The 23,733-nt window shown below is 35.5% G+C and overlaps 1 protein-coding gene across 4 annotated transcripts in view; it reads right to left on the bottom strand.

Annotated features, from left to right (window-relative positions):
* Positions 1–23,733, bottom strand: part of ADGRV1 (adhesion G protein-coupled receptor V1) — a 564,714-nt gene that overhangs the window by 287,219 nt on the left and 253,762 nt on the right. For all 4 annotated transcript variants that reach the window (XM_037731465.1, XM_037731468.1, XM_017508574.2 and 1 more), the window contains 4 exons: positions 22,394–22,643; positions 21,667–21,806; positions 19,977–20,137; positions 13,500–13,600 (listed from right to left, as the gene is read on the bottom strand). In XM_037731465.1, the coding sequence (XP_037587393.1) occupies positions 13,500–13,600; positions 19,977–20,137; positions 21,667–21,806; positions 22,394–22,643 (652 nt within the window). The remainder of the gene's footprint in view (positions 1–13,499; positions 13,601–19,976; positions 20,138–21,666; positions 21,807–22,393; positions 22,644–23,733) is intronic.

Genomic DNA, 23,733 nt, shown 5'->3' with positions numbered 1-23,733 from the left:
GAGGGTCTAAGCTATGTCTTTTACTATGTCATTACTAGATATTACATAACATGACATTACTGTGTTATAGTACATATGACACTAAATAATTGGAGAATTGGAAGAATGAATAACTGCATACATGAGATAAATTTAAATTGTGCTTCCACAAAATTTTCAGAAAAGGTCTTTTTATTACCTAGAGAATAAATAGATTTTTCTGCTACTCTGATTAAGCCTCAAACAGGAGGTGGTGGACAGACTTGCCTGACCTCATCTGACTTTCCTATGTTCACACAAAAGTCTTCAATAATTAACCCTGACAAAGGTTGTCAAAGAGCAATTCCTAATCCTAGAGTGAAAGGTTGCTCAAGTGTGGATTGTTTGTATAATACAAGGACATTTTTTAATGGAGTCTCAGGAGTACCTAGTACAATAATGACAACCACAAACTGAGTTAAAACACTGGCAACTCAGCTACTCTGGATTCCTGGGGTTAATCTCTAAGATGCTGCAGCCTTTGTATCCCTGTAAAGTGAAAAAACTGTTATCAGTGCCTACATGCCTATTTTTATATAATTGTAAATGCTTATATTGCCGTTCTAAAATAAATATTTACTGAACACTTTAAAAGTGTTCCAAAAGTTATACACTTTAAAGATTTCCAAGGTACAAAACCATATTCCTTAAATGCAAAGATTTTAGTTTTTAAAAATATTTCTGAGAGGAGAATTAGGATTTGTGATTGTTATATTTTATTAATCCATTTATTTACAAAATACCAGACATTGTAATGAATGCTTTCAACTACTTATAGGTTAAAAGGCTTTTGGAGTGTGGTATCAGATACAATAAAGTCAGCAACTAAGAGTAGATCCATCGCAATTATAAACATGACCTAAACACGACAGGATTGCTCATTATGTCTAGACATCCTGCAGTCTGTTGAGGCATTTCATTTCTCAACTTCAACATACTAACGATATAATAACCTTGTTATTTATATCCATGTTTTAATGTCCCATTTTAATTACTTTGGCACTATAGGCATTTACTAGTTAACTCTATTAGAATTAGCTTTTACAACTAGTTATTATCTATCTTGGAGTGTCTACACTAAATTTTAACACAAAATTTCATTCCTTTGGAACATAGAAAGATATTACTTAGGAAAACTTTTTTCATATTCCAATAACTGTTCTCTCATCTCTAACCTTGTTCCTTAATAAGTCACCAAAGCTGCTTTAAGAGCCAATTCTCTTTGCACACTCTATGACCACAAATTTCAGAAACCTTACCATTTGCTATCCAACACACTTGCAGAAGCACCTACTTGACCCAGGAAGCTGGTTACCAGAAGTCTCCTTCTTCCCCTCCATCTCACCTTTCCCGACCCCACCAACACCTGGTTTCCTTATATTCTGCTTCTATGAAGTTTTGAAGGAAAAAGAGCCATATAACAGAGGCTGTGGGAGCACAAGTGTTTTCTTGAAGTTCCCAATTAGAAATCAGAATGTATTTTAACATGAAGAAAAGTTACAAATTCAATTAGGTTATAGAACAGTCAGCCTCCAACTCCTAGGCTCAAGCAATTCTCCTGCCTCAGCCTCCAGAGTAGCTGAGACTATAGGTGTACACCACCATGCCTGGCTTTTAAAATTTTTCTCTGAACATTTTTTTAAATCTGTTATTAAAAAGTTTTAAAATACACAAAAATTGAGAACTTGTACTCAAACATTTTCATTCAACCTTGATCTCTGTCTTGCAGAAGAAATGAGAGAATAAATGTGGGGTTGGGGGCTTAGAGGTGAGCTCTGGAGTTGTTGTGGAATTTCTCATAGTTTCCACATCAAACCTCATAAACTCACTCGCACCATGCCATCATCTACAGATGAAATGTGACCACAAAACCCACTTGGTTGTTGATATGTGCCACGTGTTTCCATTAGGCAATAACATTCACCCTTACAACCAAAACATAGTGTCTGAAACCAAGCTCCTCCCCACTCCTGGCAGAACACAGAGTGTATGTTCCCAGAAGGTAGTATCCAAATAGGGCTCTGCCAGAAAGGCAGTTCTAGCCTGCACCGAACTAGCAAGCCTATAGGAAAGGCTCCTTTGTCTTTATGACTGATGTTATTTTGTTCTTTCTGACTGATGTTATTTTGGCATTGTATGTGATATAAAAAAGAATAGTATCTTCCCTTGGGAGCTTAAGCTCAGCTAGGCAGGTAGGCAACTACATAAAAGGCCCTCTGTTGGTGCAGCAAGCAGATAAAGCTCAGAAGACACAACTTCCTGGGGCTGAGGTCAATGTAAATCTAAAAACCAATTTTGTAAGGACCACTCATAAAAACTTTCACAGAAGGAAGCAAGATTTCAGAGTTACAAAGGAAAGTAAAGAGAAGCCTACTAGCATGCTTAGTATAGTATCAGAGTAAATGTTAAACTGTCTGCAAGAATACCATGCTATTAGGCTCCATGGAAGTGGAGAGAAAAAGCGCTGAGGGTCTCTGAGGGTTCCTCTGCAGAGAAGTGGTCAAGGCATTATGGAAACCGCCTTTGGAGATAGACTTACTTGGTCTGAGACTTGGGGCAAGTCACAGAATCTTTCAGTGTCTCATATTTCTCACATACAATGCACAGGCAATAATATAGACTATGAACAGAGTGTTGGAATTAACATATCAAGTGCTTATCTTAGTCCTTAGCAGTACTATTTCATTAAATAAGTGTCATATTTTCACAAGACCAGTGCTCTAGCCCTTCAGCTATGGAGCCAAGTGTCTCTGTATTTTTAAAATATAGGCCTATTTCAAATGTATACACACACACACATACACAAGCTCACACAATATATATTTTTTTCTAGATAGGCATGCATATTATAGATATCCAAATTTTAAGGTTCTAACAATTCAACACAAGCAATGAGGTCACAAACACTTAGAAAACACCTGGATTAGGGGAAAAACTCTTAAAAACTATAAACAAAATTACTGATAGTATCTACTACAGATACTGCAGACCAATAGGAAAAAATTTCATGGTCTACATTATCTACAATACAATGAGTGGTGTGGTTACAGGCTTGACAGAGCAAATTATTGAAAAAGATGAGGCCCCCAAATTGTCCCCTCTCTTGCAGCTGATTTAAGAAAACCTAAAGCACAGAAAAGCAGGCTAAGGGCTCAGGTCCTTCAGAAGGATCCAATATTCAACTCAGGGCAGAACCCGAAGGGCCTCTGCGTGTTGTGAGGTAGCAGGAATCATCCCTGCCAACCTCTGCTGAGATCTCCTTCCCCAGACCTTGTGTTTTGTGCATTCGAACATGATCCACTACGTATCTTCTCAATAACTCTGCAAATCAGGCATTCTGATTATTTTCCCAGCGATTTTCTTTTCCACTGTGGTTCACGGATGTTACTCCATCAGTCTCTCTAATTCCAAAACTGGGACTCTTCCCCCTACACTCCATATTTGTTAAAGTTCTTTACAGCTATCATTAAACATTCATAAAAACAACTTTTTTCGTATGCCGATTTTCCCTAGTCAGAGATATCAAGGAAGTTTTTTAAAAGTCAAGGATAGCTTATGTTACTGAAGCTGTAATAGAAGGTTCCAAACTGGTATTTTTTGGTAAAGTCTGGATTTGCCTCACAAATTTTCCTAGTAACAAAAGCCATGTTGCAAACATGATAATGTCACTGTAGCCTCATTCAGAATATTACTCATTCTTTCTGTTGCTTTGCTACTTCAGCACTTGGGAAAGTATGAATTTCCCAGTAGTGTGACCATGATACTATTTTTGTATCTTCAGTGTCCACTTATTTTCAATTTAGTGAGAACAGTGTATTTGAGCTGAATTTTGAAAGCTTTTTGAGGAAGAGGAATTCAATTTTACTGTTAAAAGACTTTAAGAAAGACAAATATGATACATACAGGAAAATGTAGCCTTAAAAAGAAAGCAAAAATAAAATAACTTTTTTTCCCGGAATTCAATACTTTCATCAATATGCAAATTTCTTTCTATTTTGAGTACCAAAATCCTTGTAATCCTCCAAAGTACACACTTGTAAATAGCATAACACTGATATTTTTGGTTGTAGAATGAATTATACAATTATTTGATAATGGCTAATTATAAATTTGTTTCATGATTGATTGCAAGTTTACATAAAGTTCAGTAGTAACAATGCCAAAAATATAAGGCCATCACAGAAATTTAGATTCAAGAAATGGAAAAAGACGCTCAAACTAGAGCTCTAATTTTCTCCTAGATATAACATTATTAAGTTAGGTGCACTACCAGGGAGTCACTTACCTAGACATAAAAAATTCAGATTAATTACAATGTATAAATAAACAGATGGATTAAAGAGAAACTTACTAATTCTTATTACCCTTTCAACAAACTTCAACAGGAAGTTTTCTTTCGAGGAAAGAAAATATCAGTGAAGGAGATGGGGAAGACCTGCCCCTTAGGTGGCAGCCCCCAGGAGCCAGGTTCCCTCCAGCAAGCCTTCTATGATCAGAGCCACCAGAATTGTTCCCCACTTCCTGTGCTTTGACTGCCTTCTTCTTTCATTGCCAATCTTTACAGGTGTGGTCTCACAGCCTCATCCATTTTCTTCCTACCCATTTACTCTTTAACTTTTTCTAATTTTTGTCATCTCTCTCCAAGTTTCCAGGGATCTTGTTCTTCCCAAATTCGAGGACTAAGTCCCCCATGATGTTCAAATCCTTCCAGCTGAAACCTTTTTTCCTTCCTTGGCTTCAAAAGCTTTAACATTTTCCAATCTTCTTGTAGTGATCCTTCTCATTCCACATAGCGTAGTCTCTAAATACATGAGTTTTGGAGCCGGACACATCTGGCTTCAAATCCTTCTTCCTTAAATGTTCTACCTATGTGGGTTAGGGCAGGTAACTGAATCTCTCTTAGCCTCTTTAGAGATGATAACAGTACCCACCTCATCTGGTTGTTATAACAGTAAATAATGCAATAGTTGTAAATCACTTAGTTCAGAGCCATAAAGCCCAGCCCTTAATTACATTAGTTATATGTATTCTATATACACAGGTTCTCTACCCAACCTATCTCAGAGAACCTATTTTAAAGTGTCAAGAAGCTCTATACTTATGTAGATAACATCTAAATCTCTATGCTATGGAAACCTTAAACCCCTCATGCTCAAAATTGCACATATCACTCTACAACTATTAAACTTTTCCACTTTCCTATTTAAGTCAAATAAAACCACTAGCTTCACAGTCACCTTAAAAATCTTCTCTCTCATTTGGTGACAGAGTAAATTTTATTAATTCCTCACTTATGAAGCAACTTAGTATAGTGGCTTAAAAAAGGATTGGAGGCTGGCTGCTGTGTTCAAATACCAGTTCTGTTACTTACCACTATGTGACCTATAGCAAGTCATTAACTCTTTATGCCACAATTTCCTAATCTGTAAAATAAGAATAATACTAGTACCTACCTCATAATCCTTGCCTCCTATAATATATAATAAGTATTACATTTATGTTTATTAATTAAAATTTGCAATGTGAGGCGTTCTGGTTTTTCGCGTTTTCATCCTTTTTGTGATTGTTTCTTCTCATCTTAGTGGCTTTATCTATCTGTGGTCTTTGTAGTTGGTGACTTTCGGATGGGATCTCTGAGTGGACATCCTTCCTGCTGATATTGAAGATATTTCTTTCTGTTTCTTAGTTTTCCTTCTAACAGTCAGGCTCCTCTGTTGCAGGAGGGCTGGAGGTCCACTCCAGACCATGCTTGCCTGGGGATCACCCACTGGGGCTACAGAACAGTAAGAGTTGCTTCTGGTCATACACCAATAATAGACTAACAGAGAGCCAAATCATGAGTGAACTCCCATTCACAATTGCTACAAAGAGAATAAAATACCTAGGAATACAACTAACAAAGGATGTAAAGGACCTCTTCAAGGAGAACTACAAACCACTGCTCAACGAAATAAGAGAGGACACAAACAAATGGAGAAACATTCCATGCTCATGGTTAGGAAGAATCAATATCGTGAAAAGGGCCATAATGCCCAAAGTAATTTATACATTCAACACTATCCCCATCAAGCTACCAATGACCTTCTTCACAGAACTGGAAAAAATCACCTTAAACTTCACATGGAACCAAAAAAGAGCCCTCCTGGCCAATACAATCCTAAGCAAAAAGAACAAAGCTGGAGGCATCATGCTGCCTGATTTCAAACTATACTACAAGGCTACAGTAATCAAAACAGCATGGTACTGGTACCAAAACAGAGATATAGACCAGTGAAACAGAACAGAGGCCTTGTAGGCAACACCACACATCTACAACCATCTGATCTTTGACAAACCTGACAAAAACAAGCAACGGGGAAAGGATTCCCCATTTAATAAATGGTGTTGGGAAAACTGGTTAGCAGTGTGCAAAAAGCAGAAACTGGACCCCTTCCTGGCCCCTTACACTAAAATTAACTCCAGATGGATTAAAGACATAAACATAAGACCTAATACCATAAAAACCCTAGAATAAAACCTAGGCAAAACCGTTAAGAACATAGGCATAGGCAAGAACTTCATGACTAAAACACCAAAAGCATTGGCAACAAAAGCTAAAATAGACAAATGGGACCTAATTAAACTCCAGAGCTTCTGTACAGCCAAAGAAACAATCATTAGAGTGAACTGGCAACCAACAGAATGGGAAAAAATTTTGCAATCTACCCATCTGACTAAGGGCTAATATCCAGAATCTACAAAGAACTGAAACAGATTTACAAGAAAAAAAGAAACAAACCCATCCAAAAATGGGTGAAAGATACGAACAGACACTTTTCAAAAGACAACATATATAAAGCCAACAAACATATGAAAAAATGCTCATCATCACTGATTATTAGAGAAATGTAAATCAAAACCATATTGAGATACCATCTCACACCAGTCAGAATGGCGATCATTAAAAAATCTGGAGACAACAGATGCTGGAGAAGATGTGGAGAAATAAGAATACTTTTATACTGCTTGTGGGAATGTAAACTAGTTTACATTCCACTGTGGAAGACAGTGTGGTGATTCCTCAAGGACCTAGAAATACAAATGCCATTTGACTCAGCAATCCCATTACTGGGTATATACCCAAAGGATTATAAATCGTTCTATTATAAAGACACATGCACACTTATGTTCATAGCAGCACTGTTTACAATAGCAAAGACCTGGAACCAACCCAAATGCCCATCAATGATAGACTGGACAAGAAAAATGTGGCACATAGACACCATGGAATATTATGCAGCTATAAAAAATGATGAATTCATGTCCTTTGTAGGGACATGGATGAATCTGGAAACCATCATTCTCAGCAAACTGTCACAAGAACAGAAAATCAAACACCATATGTTCTCACTCATAGGTGGGTGCTGAATAATGAGAACACAGGGACACAGGGAGGGGAACATCACACACTGGGGTCTGTTGTTGGGGGTCAAGGGAGGGCCAGCAGGGGGTAGGGAGGTCAGGGAGGGATAACATGGGGAGAAATGCCAAATAAAGGTGATGGGGATGGAGGCAGCAAACCACATTGCCATGTATGTACCTATGCAACAATCCTGCATGTTCTGCACATGTACCCTAGAACCTAAAGTAAGATAAAAAAAATTTGCTATGTGGCTTTTTATTGATTTAAAGACAGAAGACAAGGAAGTGTAGAAGTCTAAAAAAGCAAAATAAGATATTTTTATTAGTCCTTTTTCCTTCCTTTGAATTCTCATTGCCATTACTATTGTCTAAGCTCAGAACCCATCCTAACGGCACGACGGAAAAAGCCATCCACCCAACCTCTCTCATCTCTCTAATTCTAGCCTCTTACCTTCTTTAGTCCATTTTTCCTTTAATCCCTCATTGCCAGATTAATCCTTAAAAACACTTGTGTGACTTTTTGGTCTAACTCCATTGGTGACTCTGTAACTCCTTATGGTTCTCAGACAACGGGGAACTGCCACACCTGTAGTCAAAACTTACCTATTTCTCTGTGGAATCTGTAAGCCTTACCGAAGGGAAAGCAGCCAGGATCACTATAACCTCCATGTCTTTGTTCTTTTTCTTTTCCTTGCCTAGAATGTGACACATTCCAAGTCTTCAAATCTTATACATTCTTCACCAACAAGGTGAGATTCCATTTCCTCCACAGAGACTCTGAAAACTGGGATTCCTTTTTCTCAGCCTATGTAGTACTACATAGCATACCACAGAAGAAGTGATTTTTTTTTCTCTGTATATACTTGGTTCTTACTATGAGGTTAGTGTTTTAGGTTATTATTTACATGTTCCTGTGTGTGTATTGCTCACTGCACAATTTCAATATTGTGCATATGATATATGAGATGGAAGTGGTCAAGCTGCTGGATGAATAATGATCTTGACTTGGGATGACGGTTTGCTCAATTTTTTGGTTTGAATGTTGAATGGTCACTCATAGTCATGAATGTAATAATATTTTCACCGTGCCATTGAACATACCTAAATCAAGTCAAATAGTTTAATAAATTCAACTTAAATGTACACTCATATCTGTGCGCAGAATGCTCTTTATTCATGTAAACTAATCTCTATATGAAGAAAAGATACAGTTAAATACCCAATCTCTACCATAAAGACACAGTTAAATATAGTTAATCGTATTTAAAAAAAGGCTTAAATACTCAATACCATTATTACAGTGGGGGGAGGGCACCTACAAAATCTTTGTGGAAAAGAATGAAGTTGGGGCAGGGGAACTAGTTATATCTTCTTTCTAGTAGTTTCTTTTATGTCCAAAACAACACTGAGAAGTTTTGCAAATTGTAAAATGCTATGAGAATGACCAGAATAAAGGCCTTATTCATACTCTAAATTATCTTAGTCCACTTGCCTAAGGGCCTTTCCCTTTCCTAGACCCAGAAAAAAGAAAAAACAAAAACAAACAAACAAACAAACAAACAAAAAAAAAACAGAAGGACACGGAAGCAGCCTTTCGTTAAAGAGAGAAAGATACATGTGTATAAGGAATTTAAAGGCAATGAGATTTAAAATGAAACTAAAAAAATAATTAATGAGATTTCTTAAATAATATTTTATACTAAGAAAAATAGCTTAATTATATGGGTTTAGTGATAATAGTAACAGCAACAGCATCATCAACAACAACCACCAGAGATGTTTTGGGTCATAATATAGTTAATCTAATACCTTAACAAGTAGGATCTGGAAATCCACCATTATCTTGCTGATGCACTATCTGAATTTTAACAAGATGTCTGCATTGAAGCTTAGGAAACACTTCCTTGCTACTTTCTTGATCTATTTACATCTGCACTAACATACAGTCAAAAATGTTCTACTGAAAAATGACCTTCTGCTTCTCAATTTCCTAATCTTCAAAGCAAGATTTAATTTTGATCCTTGTATTTAAACTCTTATATACTTTTTTTTTTTCAGCAAAAAAGTAGAAATAACAAAGGATATTCTGGTTAACAAATGATTAACCAAAACTTCCAACTAAGGAAAATGCTGTTCTGACTAATGAACATTTTACCATCTCTATCTTACTCTGCTTCAGTTGATTAAAATATGCTTGTTACATATGTAACATGCCTTACTCACACAAAGACTTTCTTGAGTTGGCAATCTCAACAAAACAGCGCAAGCGGCTGGAACAGAAACCAGGGCTTGTTGTATCCAGAAGGAGCCAGCATTTGGGAAGTCACACAGGACTTCTGCCTTTAGTCATGCACACTCAATGATTCTCAAGGATTCCCAAAGAAGCTAGATACTCTAAGCAAGGATGACATAATTCCAGATTAAACCAGAATCTTTTAGCAAGGGTGCTTGAATAGGATCCTTCCTGGGAAACAGCACATTGCAAAATGACATCCCCAAAATGTTGCAGAATGAGAAAGTGGACAAAAGACAGTAACAGTCCAACTTTTGTTAAATTCCAGAGAATAGTCTCCTGAGCTATAGGCTTGCTGGCAAATGTAATCAGACTTACATACATCATTTCTACATGAATTTGCTATTTAGTCTCAGAAAATATATTTAAGCTGTACAAATAACGAACCACAAAGAAGAAAAACAAATATTTTCCCTTGTTAAGTATTATTAATCAGAGCAAATACAGTTCCATCTTATCATCATGTTTTCTATGAGGAAACTTCTGTTCTTTTTTTAGATTTGGAGAACTGCTTTTCCTGACAGAACCCCCAGAACTGAGAACCCTGAACTGTAAACTTGTCCTTTGTCCTAGTTGTTTACCAGTCTTATCAGGGCACACATGGGTTGGCAATGTGATTCAAAGATAAAAAATCCCAAAGATATAATTAGATGTTTTTCTCAGAAATATCACCCAATACTATCAAAATTTGTTTGCTGTTTTCTCACATCATACTTGAAGAGTCCCACAATTTCTTGCCACTTAATCATTTTCTTTTATATAAGTGAGAAAAAAAAACTTGGTATTGAAGAAATATGTTTATTTTTTGATAAACTGAAAATAGAGACTTATCTCAAAGCTTCTGTGACATTATAATAAACACATTTTTTTTCTGTATCAATAACATACTTACTGCTCATAAATATAATGATGAAAATAATTTTATGTCCCTGAATTTAAATATACATACGCAGTATGTATATTCAAAGCCAATAGAGTACAATCTTTCTTATGGTACATTTGCATTTAGTTAAATTCTGAATAAAGAGGATAAAAAGACAAACGTAGGAAACCACAAATGACATGTAAAACACCCTGTAGCCCAGTTAAAGAAGTACTGTGAAAGTCTCTCAAGTTTTTTACCGAACGCCATCATGGCTAAAGAGAGACTGACAAATTTGAGGGAGAAAAAGAATCTTCTACTGCCACCTACTGATATTTTATAGTCAATGATTCTCAAAGGTGCTATAATGACAAACTCCACATTAAAGCAGAATCTTTTGATTTTAAAAGACAGAATAATCTTTGGATTTGTATCTGTATTCTTCCAATCATGAATACACACACACACACACACACACAGAATAAATTATGGTTATAATATTCTACATATTTCTAGAAGTAGAAAGTAGAGTCGGACGAGCACATTTTCCTGACTCTGATTCACGGGCCCTTTATACCACATTGCTCCAAAAGGAAGTCCAGAATATCACATTTACATTCTTTCCTTCCCCACATAAGCCATTCTACTTAGTCCTAGTTCAGCAATAAAGATTTGAAAAGGACTGGTCTTGGCACACTTGTCTGCAAAGTATTCTCAACTCAAACACTCCAAGTCAGCTGTAGAATTTTCCCTCTTAGCTAAAGAACCACAGCCAAGCCTGTATTTTTTGAAGACTTCTCTAGAGTTAAACTCCAAAAATGACAATATAACATTGACAGAGGGTCCCAAATGAAAGATCCAAGGCTGGAACTGTAATAATGCCTGTTGGCAAAATTATATAACTGGAGCTATAAACATGACTTTAAAATTTAGATAGTGTTGGGGCCCAACTTACTACAGTCAGCTTCATTTTTTTGTGTTGGGGGCGCCTAAGAATTTTTTTAAAGCTTTAGCTAAAAGGTTTTAAGTACAATAATTATTCTTCTTAACTCAGAGGGTATTTTTAAATCAAAGTAGATAAAGCACTTTGAAATAAACTATTTTCTGTCAATAATATACCAATTTTTCCTGCCAAAATTAGCTATGAAAATACTTTTTAGTTATTTTATGTCACAAGTCATACATTATATGATTTTTCATGCCACACTGTTTCATCTATTCTAAAAATATACTGGAAAACATGGATTTGACTAACCATTTTGTCCAAAATCGATGTTAAGCACAATATGAAGCAAAAGTCAATGTTCCAACATAGAAATCCTGGTTTTGTCTTTCACATCTCTAGACATGAGCAAATTTGTCTGCTAGGACACTGAAGAGTTGTCCGTAATTCTATAGTGCTATAATTAAGTCTTGTACAAATTCTGCTGCCAAAAAATCACCAGAGTGGGTGGTGAATACAGCCAAGTAAACTCTAATTATGGAAGGCAGGTTTTCTAAGATCTTAGACACAAGAAGCAAAGGCAAGATAAGACAGATAAGGCAGGTTACAAAGGCAATATAAATAGCCTTGTCAAATTCAAAGCAAGCCCATTTGGTACCCACTGCCACTTCTCATAGTTCATAGGTCTTCAGAAATACAATCAGAGGCCTTTGCTTAGAATCCACACTTAATTATTCCCTGAAAAATAGTTATGAAATGTACAGGTCATTTTCACTCCTAGAACAAAAAAAGGCGACAGAATCCCAATGTTCAAGATAATTTTCTATTTTATATTTCAGCTCTGCCACAAACACTATTTTTTTCAAGTTCTGTTTAGAGTTCAATAAATGCACTTTAGCACTCTAAAAAACTGCAAATCATGTCTACAGCACAATAAATGTACACAAGCTGAATACACACATATAACCAGCACCCAATCAATAGAATATTGTCTGCATTGCAGAAGTGTCTTCCCATCCAGAAAAGTGGTATTTTTTAATTTTATAAAACAATATTAAAAATTATCTCAATAAGAGCATTATATAACATATTCTTTCTGCCTGGCTCCATAATTTCAGCCTTAAAGTAGAAGTGATTATGCTTTTTTTCCTTTGCCTTTATAAATGTCTAGGCCTTTCTTAGTCCTTATCAACAAACTGAATTTTTACTCATTTGAGTTCCCGCTCAATATCACCTTTTCTATGAAGACTTTCTTGACCTTCAGAGAAAAATGAGAAAACGAATTAAGTCTTCATCTATTTTCACAGAATAGTTTGCAAATGGTCTATGTTCACATAGCACACTGAGTTATAGTTATTTGTATGTACATCTTTTCTAGACTATAAGCACCATGTGGATAGAAAAAGCATCTAATTTCATCTTTTGATCTGGTTTCTGTACTTTACACAGTGCTCTAAACGAGATACTTTAAATTGTGTGCTAATAAATAAGTCAATGTTTTTCTCAGTTTCTTCTACCATAGGAAACTGAATGATTTTTCGAAGATAATTTTATCAAACTATTATATTAAAAGAAGCAATACATATTGTCCAGATGCTTTAAAATATATATGTTAATGCCCTACACACAAAGAATTTATAATATAGCACATTTCATTCAAACAGATTAACAAAATGTTAATTTTAATGTATATATAAATTATAAATACATTCAGCATGTATTATCTGACAACAGAATGCTTTGTGATAAGAAGCTAGTTTTCTGTAAGGGATGATATTAAGATGCTTCTCTGTAGAAACAAGCATTTTAAGTGTGATTTTTCTTATACCACTCTCCTGTTTCCATTCTCTTCCACTGCAAAATTAAACTAGTTTATTTCAACTAAGTTGAGATAAAAGTTTACTTTTACACTCAGTTCAAGGACCAAAGCAGAAGAAACACAAACATCTCATGATAAATCATAAATGCCAGTGCTCTCCTACCTGTGTTCCTAAGCTGGCTGCCATCATGTGAGTCAGAAGTTTAGCTGCAAACATGGAGTACCTGGCACAGAAGATATGGGAAAGAACAACCAAGAAGAGACCTGTAGGAACAAAAAAGTCCATGTATAATTTAATAATCCATGAAGATTCAAAGAGCATTATAGCAAGAATCTTTGGGGGCAGTTAGGCATGTCAGGTCTGCCACCTGCCTCTGCCCAGTACCTCTGGAAAAGATGACATGGCAATTGTATTCTCCACTTTCCATGACAAATAAGATCTTCACACTTACCAGTTAAGCCCAATGGATAACTATAAATACCTACGTGTTCACTTTTCTGTTAAAAAGACACTACAAATTAAGCAGATTAATAATTTTATTAGACCCTTGGTTTTCTGTATTTATAGAAGTCAAGTTTTATTGTTTAAGAATCGAATTGCAATCTAATTTTCTAAGAACAGGTGGCTTGGGGAAATAGAAATATTTGAGAAAGTGAGTAGGATTTTCAGTCATAAAATTTTGAATGGTACTACCAAAACTGAGGTTTCATAATCACCCCTTTTTATCTACTAGAAATAGTTATATAATTACAATAGTGGTAATTATGAATTTTCATGGCAACTTTGCACTACTAGATGCCAAAACCAGGAAGAAAATGTGTTTCTTTCTCCACAATGACTTTTAACTTAAACTGCTGAATTTCTAAGTTGTGTGAAGAAAATTATTTTTATTATCTTTGAGTCTGTTTGAATTCACCTATTTACATTACTCAAGGGAACAGAACCTTAGCACTAATCCAACAAATCTTTATCTTACAATTAACATAAATTTATGTTAATGTTAGATTTTTAAAGGCAGAGTATACACATATTTAAAAAATATTTTCTGCCTCTTAAGACTAAAATGTGCTGCATATGATAACCCATTTGTTTTTTTCACTTAAACATTTTACCCCACTCATTCTCAGTAGGGTAATTTTGTTTAAGGATTACTGGAACATAACAGCAATTGACATATGTATACTGCTTTGCCATGTACTTTGCATGCATTACCTCATTTCATTTTATCAATGCCTCCTTAATATAACAGGAGGAACTGCACTTATTTAATATTTTGTTTTCTTCTGAAGCCATGGAACAAACTTTCAGAATATACTGCATACTGGCATAAGTGGACTGAGCATCTGCAAAAGGTCTACATGAGGTCTTATAACTTCTTTTTGAGAAATCCTTTGAATTATATTTTTATATTTTATTAAGGTAGACAAGGATCTCCACAACAAGAGAGGATTTGCATTAGTCAAGGCTTTCAGCCTAGAAATTTGGCCAAAAAATCTGGAGCAATCGCTTTTAGGAAGGCTTCCATGGGATGTTCTGGAACAGGTGTGTAGGTCCTGGGGCTGACTTCAAATCCACCTACACAAGTATAGAGTGTATCTTCAGAAACTACAGAGTCCTGCCAGATATTCTGCGTCTTGACTTAGGTAGTCTATATACTATTGGAGCTGATGCTCAGAACTCAACTAATGCATACTTTGAATTCCCTAAGATGACAAAAAACCAGCTTAAATTCAAGGCTTAAGTTGAGTGTGTTAATGTGCACGCCTGCACGTGTATGTGTGTGCGTGTGTGTGTGTGTGTGTTAGTAATATACTCTTTAAAGTAGGCTTTGCAAGGTGGCTTTTTTTTTTTTCATTTTAAGGCACATGATCATAAATATGTGCTTTGCTATGAGTTTGCTGTGGTAGATGATAACAATGTGAGGCAAGGGATTAGTGCTGAACAAGGAGAAATATATAAGTCAACTGTTTTTTCGAGCTCACAGAAGGGCTTATTTATAGCCTTTTCCTTTAACTTAGTAATACTCAAGTATACTCCTGTTTCATGATACAACTCTAGTATACTAAATTTGACCAGTTCAGAAATATTTAAGTATACTAAGCTTCAATTAAAATGCTAGCATGACACCTGGTGGCAGTTCAGGATTCAAAGCTAGTGGCAGGAAGATAGGCCAGATCCCATTAGCCTATAACAATAATGCATCATGGTTATGTAAACGCATTTTTTACATAGGGGAGAAGAATATTGCTAACAACCCCAAACAGGCTGGGTCCTCATCTAGGGAAACTCATCTGGCTTGAGTGAGGGTACTGAATGCCTAAAATTTAAAGAAATGAATATTTCAGTTATCAGGTTTTTAAGACACTATATACTAAATACTTATCTTTTATTTTTTCACCTGAAATTAAATAGCTATATTTAACATATATGTAAACTTAGAAATCATTTTTTTAATTGTAGAAATTTTTGGTTTGAATTCCTTAATATAAATTTGAAAATTACAAAGCATAAAGTGTTATAACTATAAATAGAATGATTTTTAAAAAAATAAAGTATAGGCTGGGTGCAGTGGCTCACACCTGTAATCTCAGCACTTTGGGGGGGGCTGAAGCAGGCAAATCACAAGATCAGGAGATCGAGACAATCATGGCTAACACAGCGAAACACCATCTCTACTAAAAATATATATTAAAAAAAAAACAATTAGCTAGATGTGGGGGCACACGCCTATAGTTCCAGCTACTTGAGAGGCTGAGGCAGGAGAATCGCCTGAACCCGGGAGGTGGAGGTTGCAGCGAGCCGTGATCACACCACTGCACTCTAGCCTGGGCAACAGAGGGAGACTCCATCTCAGGTAAAAAATAAATAAATAAATAAATATTTTATTTTTTAAAAGTAGGGGTGTGGTGGCTCACGCCTGTAATCCCAACACTTTGGGAGGCCGAGGCGGGCAAATCAGGAGGTTATGAGATCAAGCCCATCCTGGCCAACATGGTGAAATCCTGTCTCTGCTAAAAATACAAAAAATTAGCTGGGCGTGGTGGCGCGCGCCTATAGTCCCAGCTACTCGGGAGGCCGAGGAAGAACTGCTTGAACCTGGGAGGCGGAGGTTGCAGTGAGCTGCGATCGTGCCACTGCACTCCAGCCTGGCGACAGAGCAAGACTCCGTCTCAATAAAAAAAAAAAAAGTATAACAATTCCAGGTATTACTTAAAGGTATACTCTGAAGTTTTTAAAAAAATAGATTTCTTGACAATGATGTAGACAAAACAAGCAGCTAATTGAGTAATTTGCCTTTTCTTTTCTTCCTACCACTATGTAGATTACAGATTCAGTTCTAAAAGAACATCTAATTAGTTCACTGACACAAATGACTTTTCCTCATTACTCAAAAGAAAGAAGATAACCCTTAATAAAATGATAAGATTGATAATGTTTGATTTAGATAAGAAAACTGTGAAGAACAGCTAAAGTCTTTTATTGTAATACTTGGCTACAAATTCTCTTTTCTATCTCTACCATATTTGAATGTTTATATGCATATAAACATATGAAATATTTGTACATAAATTACATATGTACATTACATACGTTTGTAAACATCTTTATTATTTGGCATCACTTAAGAATGAGAGACATTTTCCAAATAAATGAAGTTTACTCCTTCACAAGACAAGTATGTTTTCTCATGAAATTTTCCTTAAAATATTTATAAAGTATATGTTTATCTGTCTGCCTTCTCTACAGATAAATCCAAATAAAACAAAATTACCATTATTTCATTATTAAATGCACTATTAGTTTTTTAGCTTAAGCTTTTTTTCCTCCATTATTCCACCTAATGCATTAGGTTGGTGCAAAAGAAATTATGGTTTTGGCAACTAATTTTAATTAAATTTCAAAAACCACAATTACTTTTGCACCAACCTAACAGCTGTGCTTGTCACTTTTTCTCCTTTTTGTTGCTTATCTCTATTGATTCCCATGTTCCTCCAACTCTCTCCTCAGCATAATGCCTTTTGGTTACTGTTCTAATAAGCTAAGGGCACAAAAAGAATATAGCCAACCCCAAAAAGATTTTCAGTATGAACAAAAGTCAGTATGAAGCATTTTACAGTATGAAAGTTCTGTGTATTAAGGGAAAGGAGTTATTCTAGAGGGGTGAGGTTGCCAGGAGACCAGCCTCCAGATAAACAGGGTGGTTGAACTTAACGCTGTTCAATATAATAGCCACTAGTAACATGTGGGTATTTAATCTTCATTATATTATTATTATTTTTTTTAAGAAACAGGGTCTTGCTCCGTCACCCTGGAGTGCAGTGGCATGGTCATAGCCCACTGCAGCCTTAACTCCTGAGCTCAAGCAATCCTCCTGTCTCAGCCACCTGAGTAGCTGGGACAGCATATACCACCATGTTTGGCTATTTTTTTTTTTTTTAACTTTTTATAGAGACTCTCTACAAATGTCCTTTCGTTTTAACCTAAAGGGATGATCTTAGTTTAATTTTCTGATAGTTGGAAAACTAGTTTACAATTTTAAGTCACTGGTATACACCCTTTTCTTTCATCTTTCTAAGCTAAGACGTGGTAAGCTTTTTGGCCTCTACAACTATTTACACACTTTGATCATTTGGGTTGTTCTGCTCTTAGTATAGTAAACGGAACTGCAAACTAGAATTACTACCAGTACATTGTGATCTACTTTAACCTTTTTAAAAAAGGTTAAATTCCTGTCTAATTGTATGTTGCTGTATTTCAGGAAAAGTACTAGCCAACTGCTATCAAATTCAGAGGGATATTTGATGTGTCCTGAGCTAAATTATAGAATATGTATAAAAGATATATAAAATTCTCCTTTCTGGTTCCTGGGATCCATCAGAGGGATGGAAACTCATCCAGCCCTGAGGGATGAGCTGAAACTGAGGTACAGAGTGAAGACTTTGTGTCTCCTTATGGACAGAACATGCAATTACATGACAAAGAAAATAACTTCAAATATGACTCCAAGTCAAAAGTGATAAAAGCAGATACTAACATTTAGCTGTTGATTCTCAAATACATGAGCAAATCTATGTAGTCTTTTCTAAAGTTCCAGAAAAGATATACAGGCATTTATTAATGATTCTCCAGGAAATTCATTATTGTCAGTCCTACTAGTTTTCTATAAAATCAGGATAACATTCCCTGTTTCATTTTTAAAACTCTTTTTTTTTTTAATATTCAGTCTTTGGAACAAGCAAGGATTTTTTTGTGGGTCATAGAAGCACATAACCTATGACTCTATGGAAACATGTAAAATGACATCTAGATTTTATTTCAACATTGTGCCTTTGGCTATATTTCATCATTCTATAATATTTCTTTGCTCGTTAAATATATTAGCAATAAAGTAAAATAGGATGTATCCATCTGACTTTGGAACTATATGGACCTAGGAGATTCTACTAAATAAGAAAAGTCATCCTTTATAAAAGATATTAAGAATAAGAAGTTATTAACTTGCTATCGAATTAAAGTTAGGTTCAGAATTAAAACACATTAAAGAAAATTTATAACTATACAAAATAAAGTTCTATTGGAAAGACTGGCAATCAGAACAAAGAATGGAAATTAATTACTTGATTCTAGCTCCAGAAAAACTTCCTAAAAGATAAAGACTATTAGAGAAACTGTTTGTATACAAATAACAAGAGATATGCATGCAATAATCATCACATTTACAGATAAAACATCACTAAAGCAGAATGTTAGAAATGTCTAACTTCATATATTTACCACCTGTTACGTATCTGCAATTTATAATCAAATATTATGGGTGGGAAAACTGAAGTATAGAGAAATTAAGTAATTTGATCCAGGTCCCACAACTAGCTAACAGGATAATTAGGATTTGAACTCCAGCAGTCTGGCTTCATAGTTTGCATTTTTTTAACCATTACCCTACACCCTGCTCTTAATTTAATTCACTATATAGCACCTTGCTCATATAAAAAGTTGTGAGCTTGTAAGAAGAGAATCAGGGCACAGAATGGGTGAGGGTGAAGGATAAAATTATAGTTTAAAGAATTCTCAGATGCCCAACCATATAATTAATACAGCTAATAATAATGCTTCTATTGTTAAGTTGTAGGTAAACAGTTTGACAGACATTAATAAAATTTAACTTCTTCTTACTCCCAAATATGAGGCCTAGATATGGAATGTTAAAGATAATTTATTTTTTAACACAGTGGTTGGCATATTCAGAATGCTTAAGCTGTAGAATGCAAAATCTACCCATGGAATAGCTTTTTAAAAAAAAATACAAAAATTTTTGTATGTATTATCTCACATAGTCACATATTCTTCACGTTTAACTGTAGAACCTGGCCTCTAAACCATGGTACTATAAACTATAGCCTTTCCTTATCTATTTTCTAGCTTCTAATCTACAGCATATTACATATTCCTTATGGGGTGAAACTATGTCTCATTCTTTACTGTATCCTCAGTACAGAGATGGCCCACTATAAATATTTGTTGCATGAATTAATGAAAAAGACAATGGTATATTTGCATCTTACATATATAAAAGGATTATGGGAAAACAGACTTCTCATTTTCAGAAATATTTAAAATTATTGATTCAAAAATACTGACCTGAGATACATATAAATCCAGAAGAGAAAAAGGCTTCATTGTATGAAGACAAGTTGTCAGTCTGAGCATAGACAGCATACACAGACATGTGTGAACAGGCACATTCCACATAGTCTGAAGTTTCCTCAACCACTTTGCAAAATTGACTGTCAGACAACCAGCTAGGGCAAAAACGCAATAGTCACTATTCCTCTTTCATCAATACTTAAGGTGTTGAGATAGCTTTTAAAGAAAAAAACAGGTTGCTGAACTTAAGGTTTTTTTAGTCGAGACTTAAGTAGACCACATTTTCAAGAATAAACAGTGAAGGGAACATCTTGTCAAGGACATGACATAACAGATTCCACAGGATGTCTTAAGAAGCAGCCTAAATACCAACCAAAGCTTCTAAGGCATTCCTGGTACCAAAGGAGCTTGTCTTCTTAACAGGGCAGCACCAATTCCTACCTAATTTAGAAAACCTGCCTGACATGTTCAATAGAAGGCACCCTTCTCTAGCATTCAAAACTCTCACAAGAGCAACAGAGTTGTGATATATGTTTACTCTTTTTTTTTTTTCAAAAGTCCTTATAGTTTGAACCACATAAATTACTTGTATGGTTTCCTAAGATTTCTTCCTCAATTTTTTTCTTCTTTGGAATGACGTATATACATATGTTTTCTAAGATTCTTTGAATTATTTCCTTTTATAAATTATGGCTAATTTAGCACAAAAACCATGTCATCATTTTAGCAAACACTACATCTGATACCAAGCCTTCTGAGCCTTCCTCAATGACTATTACTTGAGCTTCTTCCCTTTTAATGCCTCTTAATTTCTTTACTTTTTTAAGGACCTAAAACTTCCTTGCCCAAACTCCAGACGCAGCTTGAAACATTCACTATTAATTACGTATTGAAGATTTCAGAGTATCTATGCATTAGGTTTAAGATCTGTTTTAAACCCAGGAAGACATTTCAAGTGGAATTTATTTAAGAGAAAGAAAGCAGAAATTTCAGTGTTTTTGAGGACATCTGGTTACCAAACTAAGCTATTATTTCAAGCCTATTTAGAATTTTAGTTTGTGTGACTGAAATTCAGTAATAAACAGAACCAAGTGACTGACACAAGCCCCAAACCTTTCTAGGCCACCAATGCCTGACCCTGCATCATTGACTGACCTCCTAGTGACAGTAACTGCTCAGAAACTTGAGGCCCAAGGCCAAGGAGATTCAAAGAATCATTCTCTCCTTCTCATGCATGTCCATGGATTTAATCTCAAAATGTACTCCAAGCCATGTGGACTAGAATTATAAATTCCTGCTGATCCCTCTTAAACACAAGGCATCAGCTCCCAGAACCACAAGTCCAGATGGAAAGGGTAAAAGAAGGAATTTCTTTGCTGCCCAATACATTTACTGATAACTTCAAGGTTATCTGAATTTATCAGAACTCATGCTACATCCCATGAAAGTAGTAAAAATAAAGAAGTAAATCATGTGCTATACACATATTTAAATGCTGGGCTGCATCTGCCATCGGAACAATACTAGACCATTTCCTGTGCTGCTTCCCCTTATTTATTGGAGAGGTTATTCTCCAGTGTAATGACCTGGGGCCACCATCTGTGCTCAGCACAAAACAATAGGCTCAGTGGTACTGAAATGGGGAAGGACCAAATTCTGATTTTAAAAATTTATTAATAAGTACCTTGCAGCAGCCTGATTCCAAAGGAGACACAGAGATGTCTGAGGGATAATTCTAGGCTCAGCAGCATGGATCCTGTAGAGAACCTCATTGTCATTAGTCAGGATTTGTGAACTCTGACCTTTCACACTCAAAGATAATACCTAGAAAAGCAGCAGAACATATAATGATGTTTTACAATTAGTGTAATGACTGAGTCTTTTACCCTGAACTTGACTTCATTTTTCTAGTAGCTATAGTCATTTGTTTTCTCTCACTATTAGTATTTAGCTTACTCACACAGGCAGGACGTCCCATTGGTTTCCCATTGTGCTTTTTCTACCCGACCTTGGTCATTCAGCAGCCTTCAGCTGACAACACTCACTTTGACTTTTTTTTTTTTTTCCCCATTTATTTATTTTATTGTATTTTAGGTTTTGGCTCACTTTGACTTTAAATGGCTGACTTCATTAAAAGTTAAGTACATAATAGTATATTATATTAGTGAGAGCTAGATATTTTTTACTTTCCCCACTTATCTATGTATTTTACTCAATAAAACATGAAGGAAATATTTCCAACTCATTTAGAAACTAAACATTCTATAAATAGTTCATAAAGATGAAACATATTTCATATCAGTTCGCCATGTGTAGCACTTATGAAAACTGTAAGCATGCAAATGCATTCTGAGTGTGCCTGCTAAAGAAAAACAGATTCCAACCACATAATTTTTTAAATGATAGATTACCTTATTTTTCATGGTAGGAAGATTGTTTCCACTTATAAACCACTGTTGGCTGCTATACTCTGTAAACTGGACTAATTTACATATACTTTTTCCAGCCATTATTTCTGCATCCTGGACATCCAGTAGCCTCTCTGGAATTCGAATATAATCTCCTTCCTTTCCTTCAAACTTGTGCCCATTGATTTGCTGAGGATACCAGTGAAGAGCCAATATTGACAAATATGGGCAACTATCAAGGATGGTTTTACTTCTACAACAGAAAAGCAAAGGGTGTGTAAAAACGGCATGTGTTTGTATACATATATCCAATTATCTTTGTTAAAGTGCATTACACTGGGATTCTATTCTTTATGTATAAAAATAACACAACAAACCCAGTAGCAGTTGATAGACTGTGCCTTCAGTTCTTTTGTGGTTAACTGTCACGATTTTTTGCATAGAACTTTCTGCATCCTCTTGCCTGATCCTCCTAGTAACCTAAAACATGGGTTTTTGAAACCCGTTTTATGAATATCAAGATGCAATCTGCGGCTATAAAGTGTGCTTTTCTGTGTTAGTCACATCAGCATTGCTAGAATCAGTTCAGCAAAGCATGTCCCCACTGAGCTAAAGCCCTTTGCTTTATTTAACAACATCATAACCTTATATAACTAGAGCCATGTTTTCAGCAAGAGTTTACCTGATGACTTTCTAATCCACCAGAGCCTTGCTAATATAACTATCTGACTGATAAGAGAAGCTGCACAGAACAGTGATCTTTTTTCACTAACAATTCCGTTTTGAAGATCTACTAGGCATAATAAGAACCTGGGCTCAGTGAAATTGCTTCTAAACCTCAGTGTGTGTTGAAATTACCTAGAAGTTTGTTTTAAAATGCAGATTTCTAGATTACATCTCAGATTTACTAAATCAGAATCCCTACCCAGGGAGAAGATTGGCAGTTCTAGGAATTTATATTTGTAACCAGTCCCCCAGATAATCAGATGCATCCTGTTGGCTGACTCATCACATTTGCAAACAATCAGGACACATATAGATAAATCAGATCTTAAACCTGCCTGGAAAAGTTGAGAGAATATTACAATATTGGGATAAGATTTATGCATTAAATACTAAAAGTTACATAGGTCACAAGATGTAGAGTTTGTATAACTACATCATAGATCTACGTGATATCTTGTCAAGACCCCAGATGTGGGAAATGGAGCAGAGAATTTTGAACTGAGTCAGGAAAAGAACGAGTAAGGGCCAACCTTTTCCTGTGATATATCCTCTCTGAAAAAATAACTCCTCTGCAACCTTAGCTACCATATTTGAATTGGTGCCTTCAAATATCTGTC

Source organism: Cebus imitator, unplaced genomic scaffold (genome assembly GCF_001604975.1).
Source record: "Cebus imitator isolate Cc_AM_T3 unplaced genomic scaffold, Cebus_imitator-1.0 Scaffold16, whole genome shotgun sequence".
Lineage (NCBI taxonomy): Eukaryota > Metazoa > Chordata > Mammalia > Primates > Cebidae > Cebus > Cebus imitator.
This window is presented reverse-complemented; position numbering and strand designations above follow the sequence as displayed.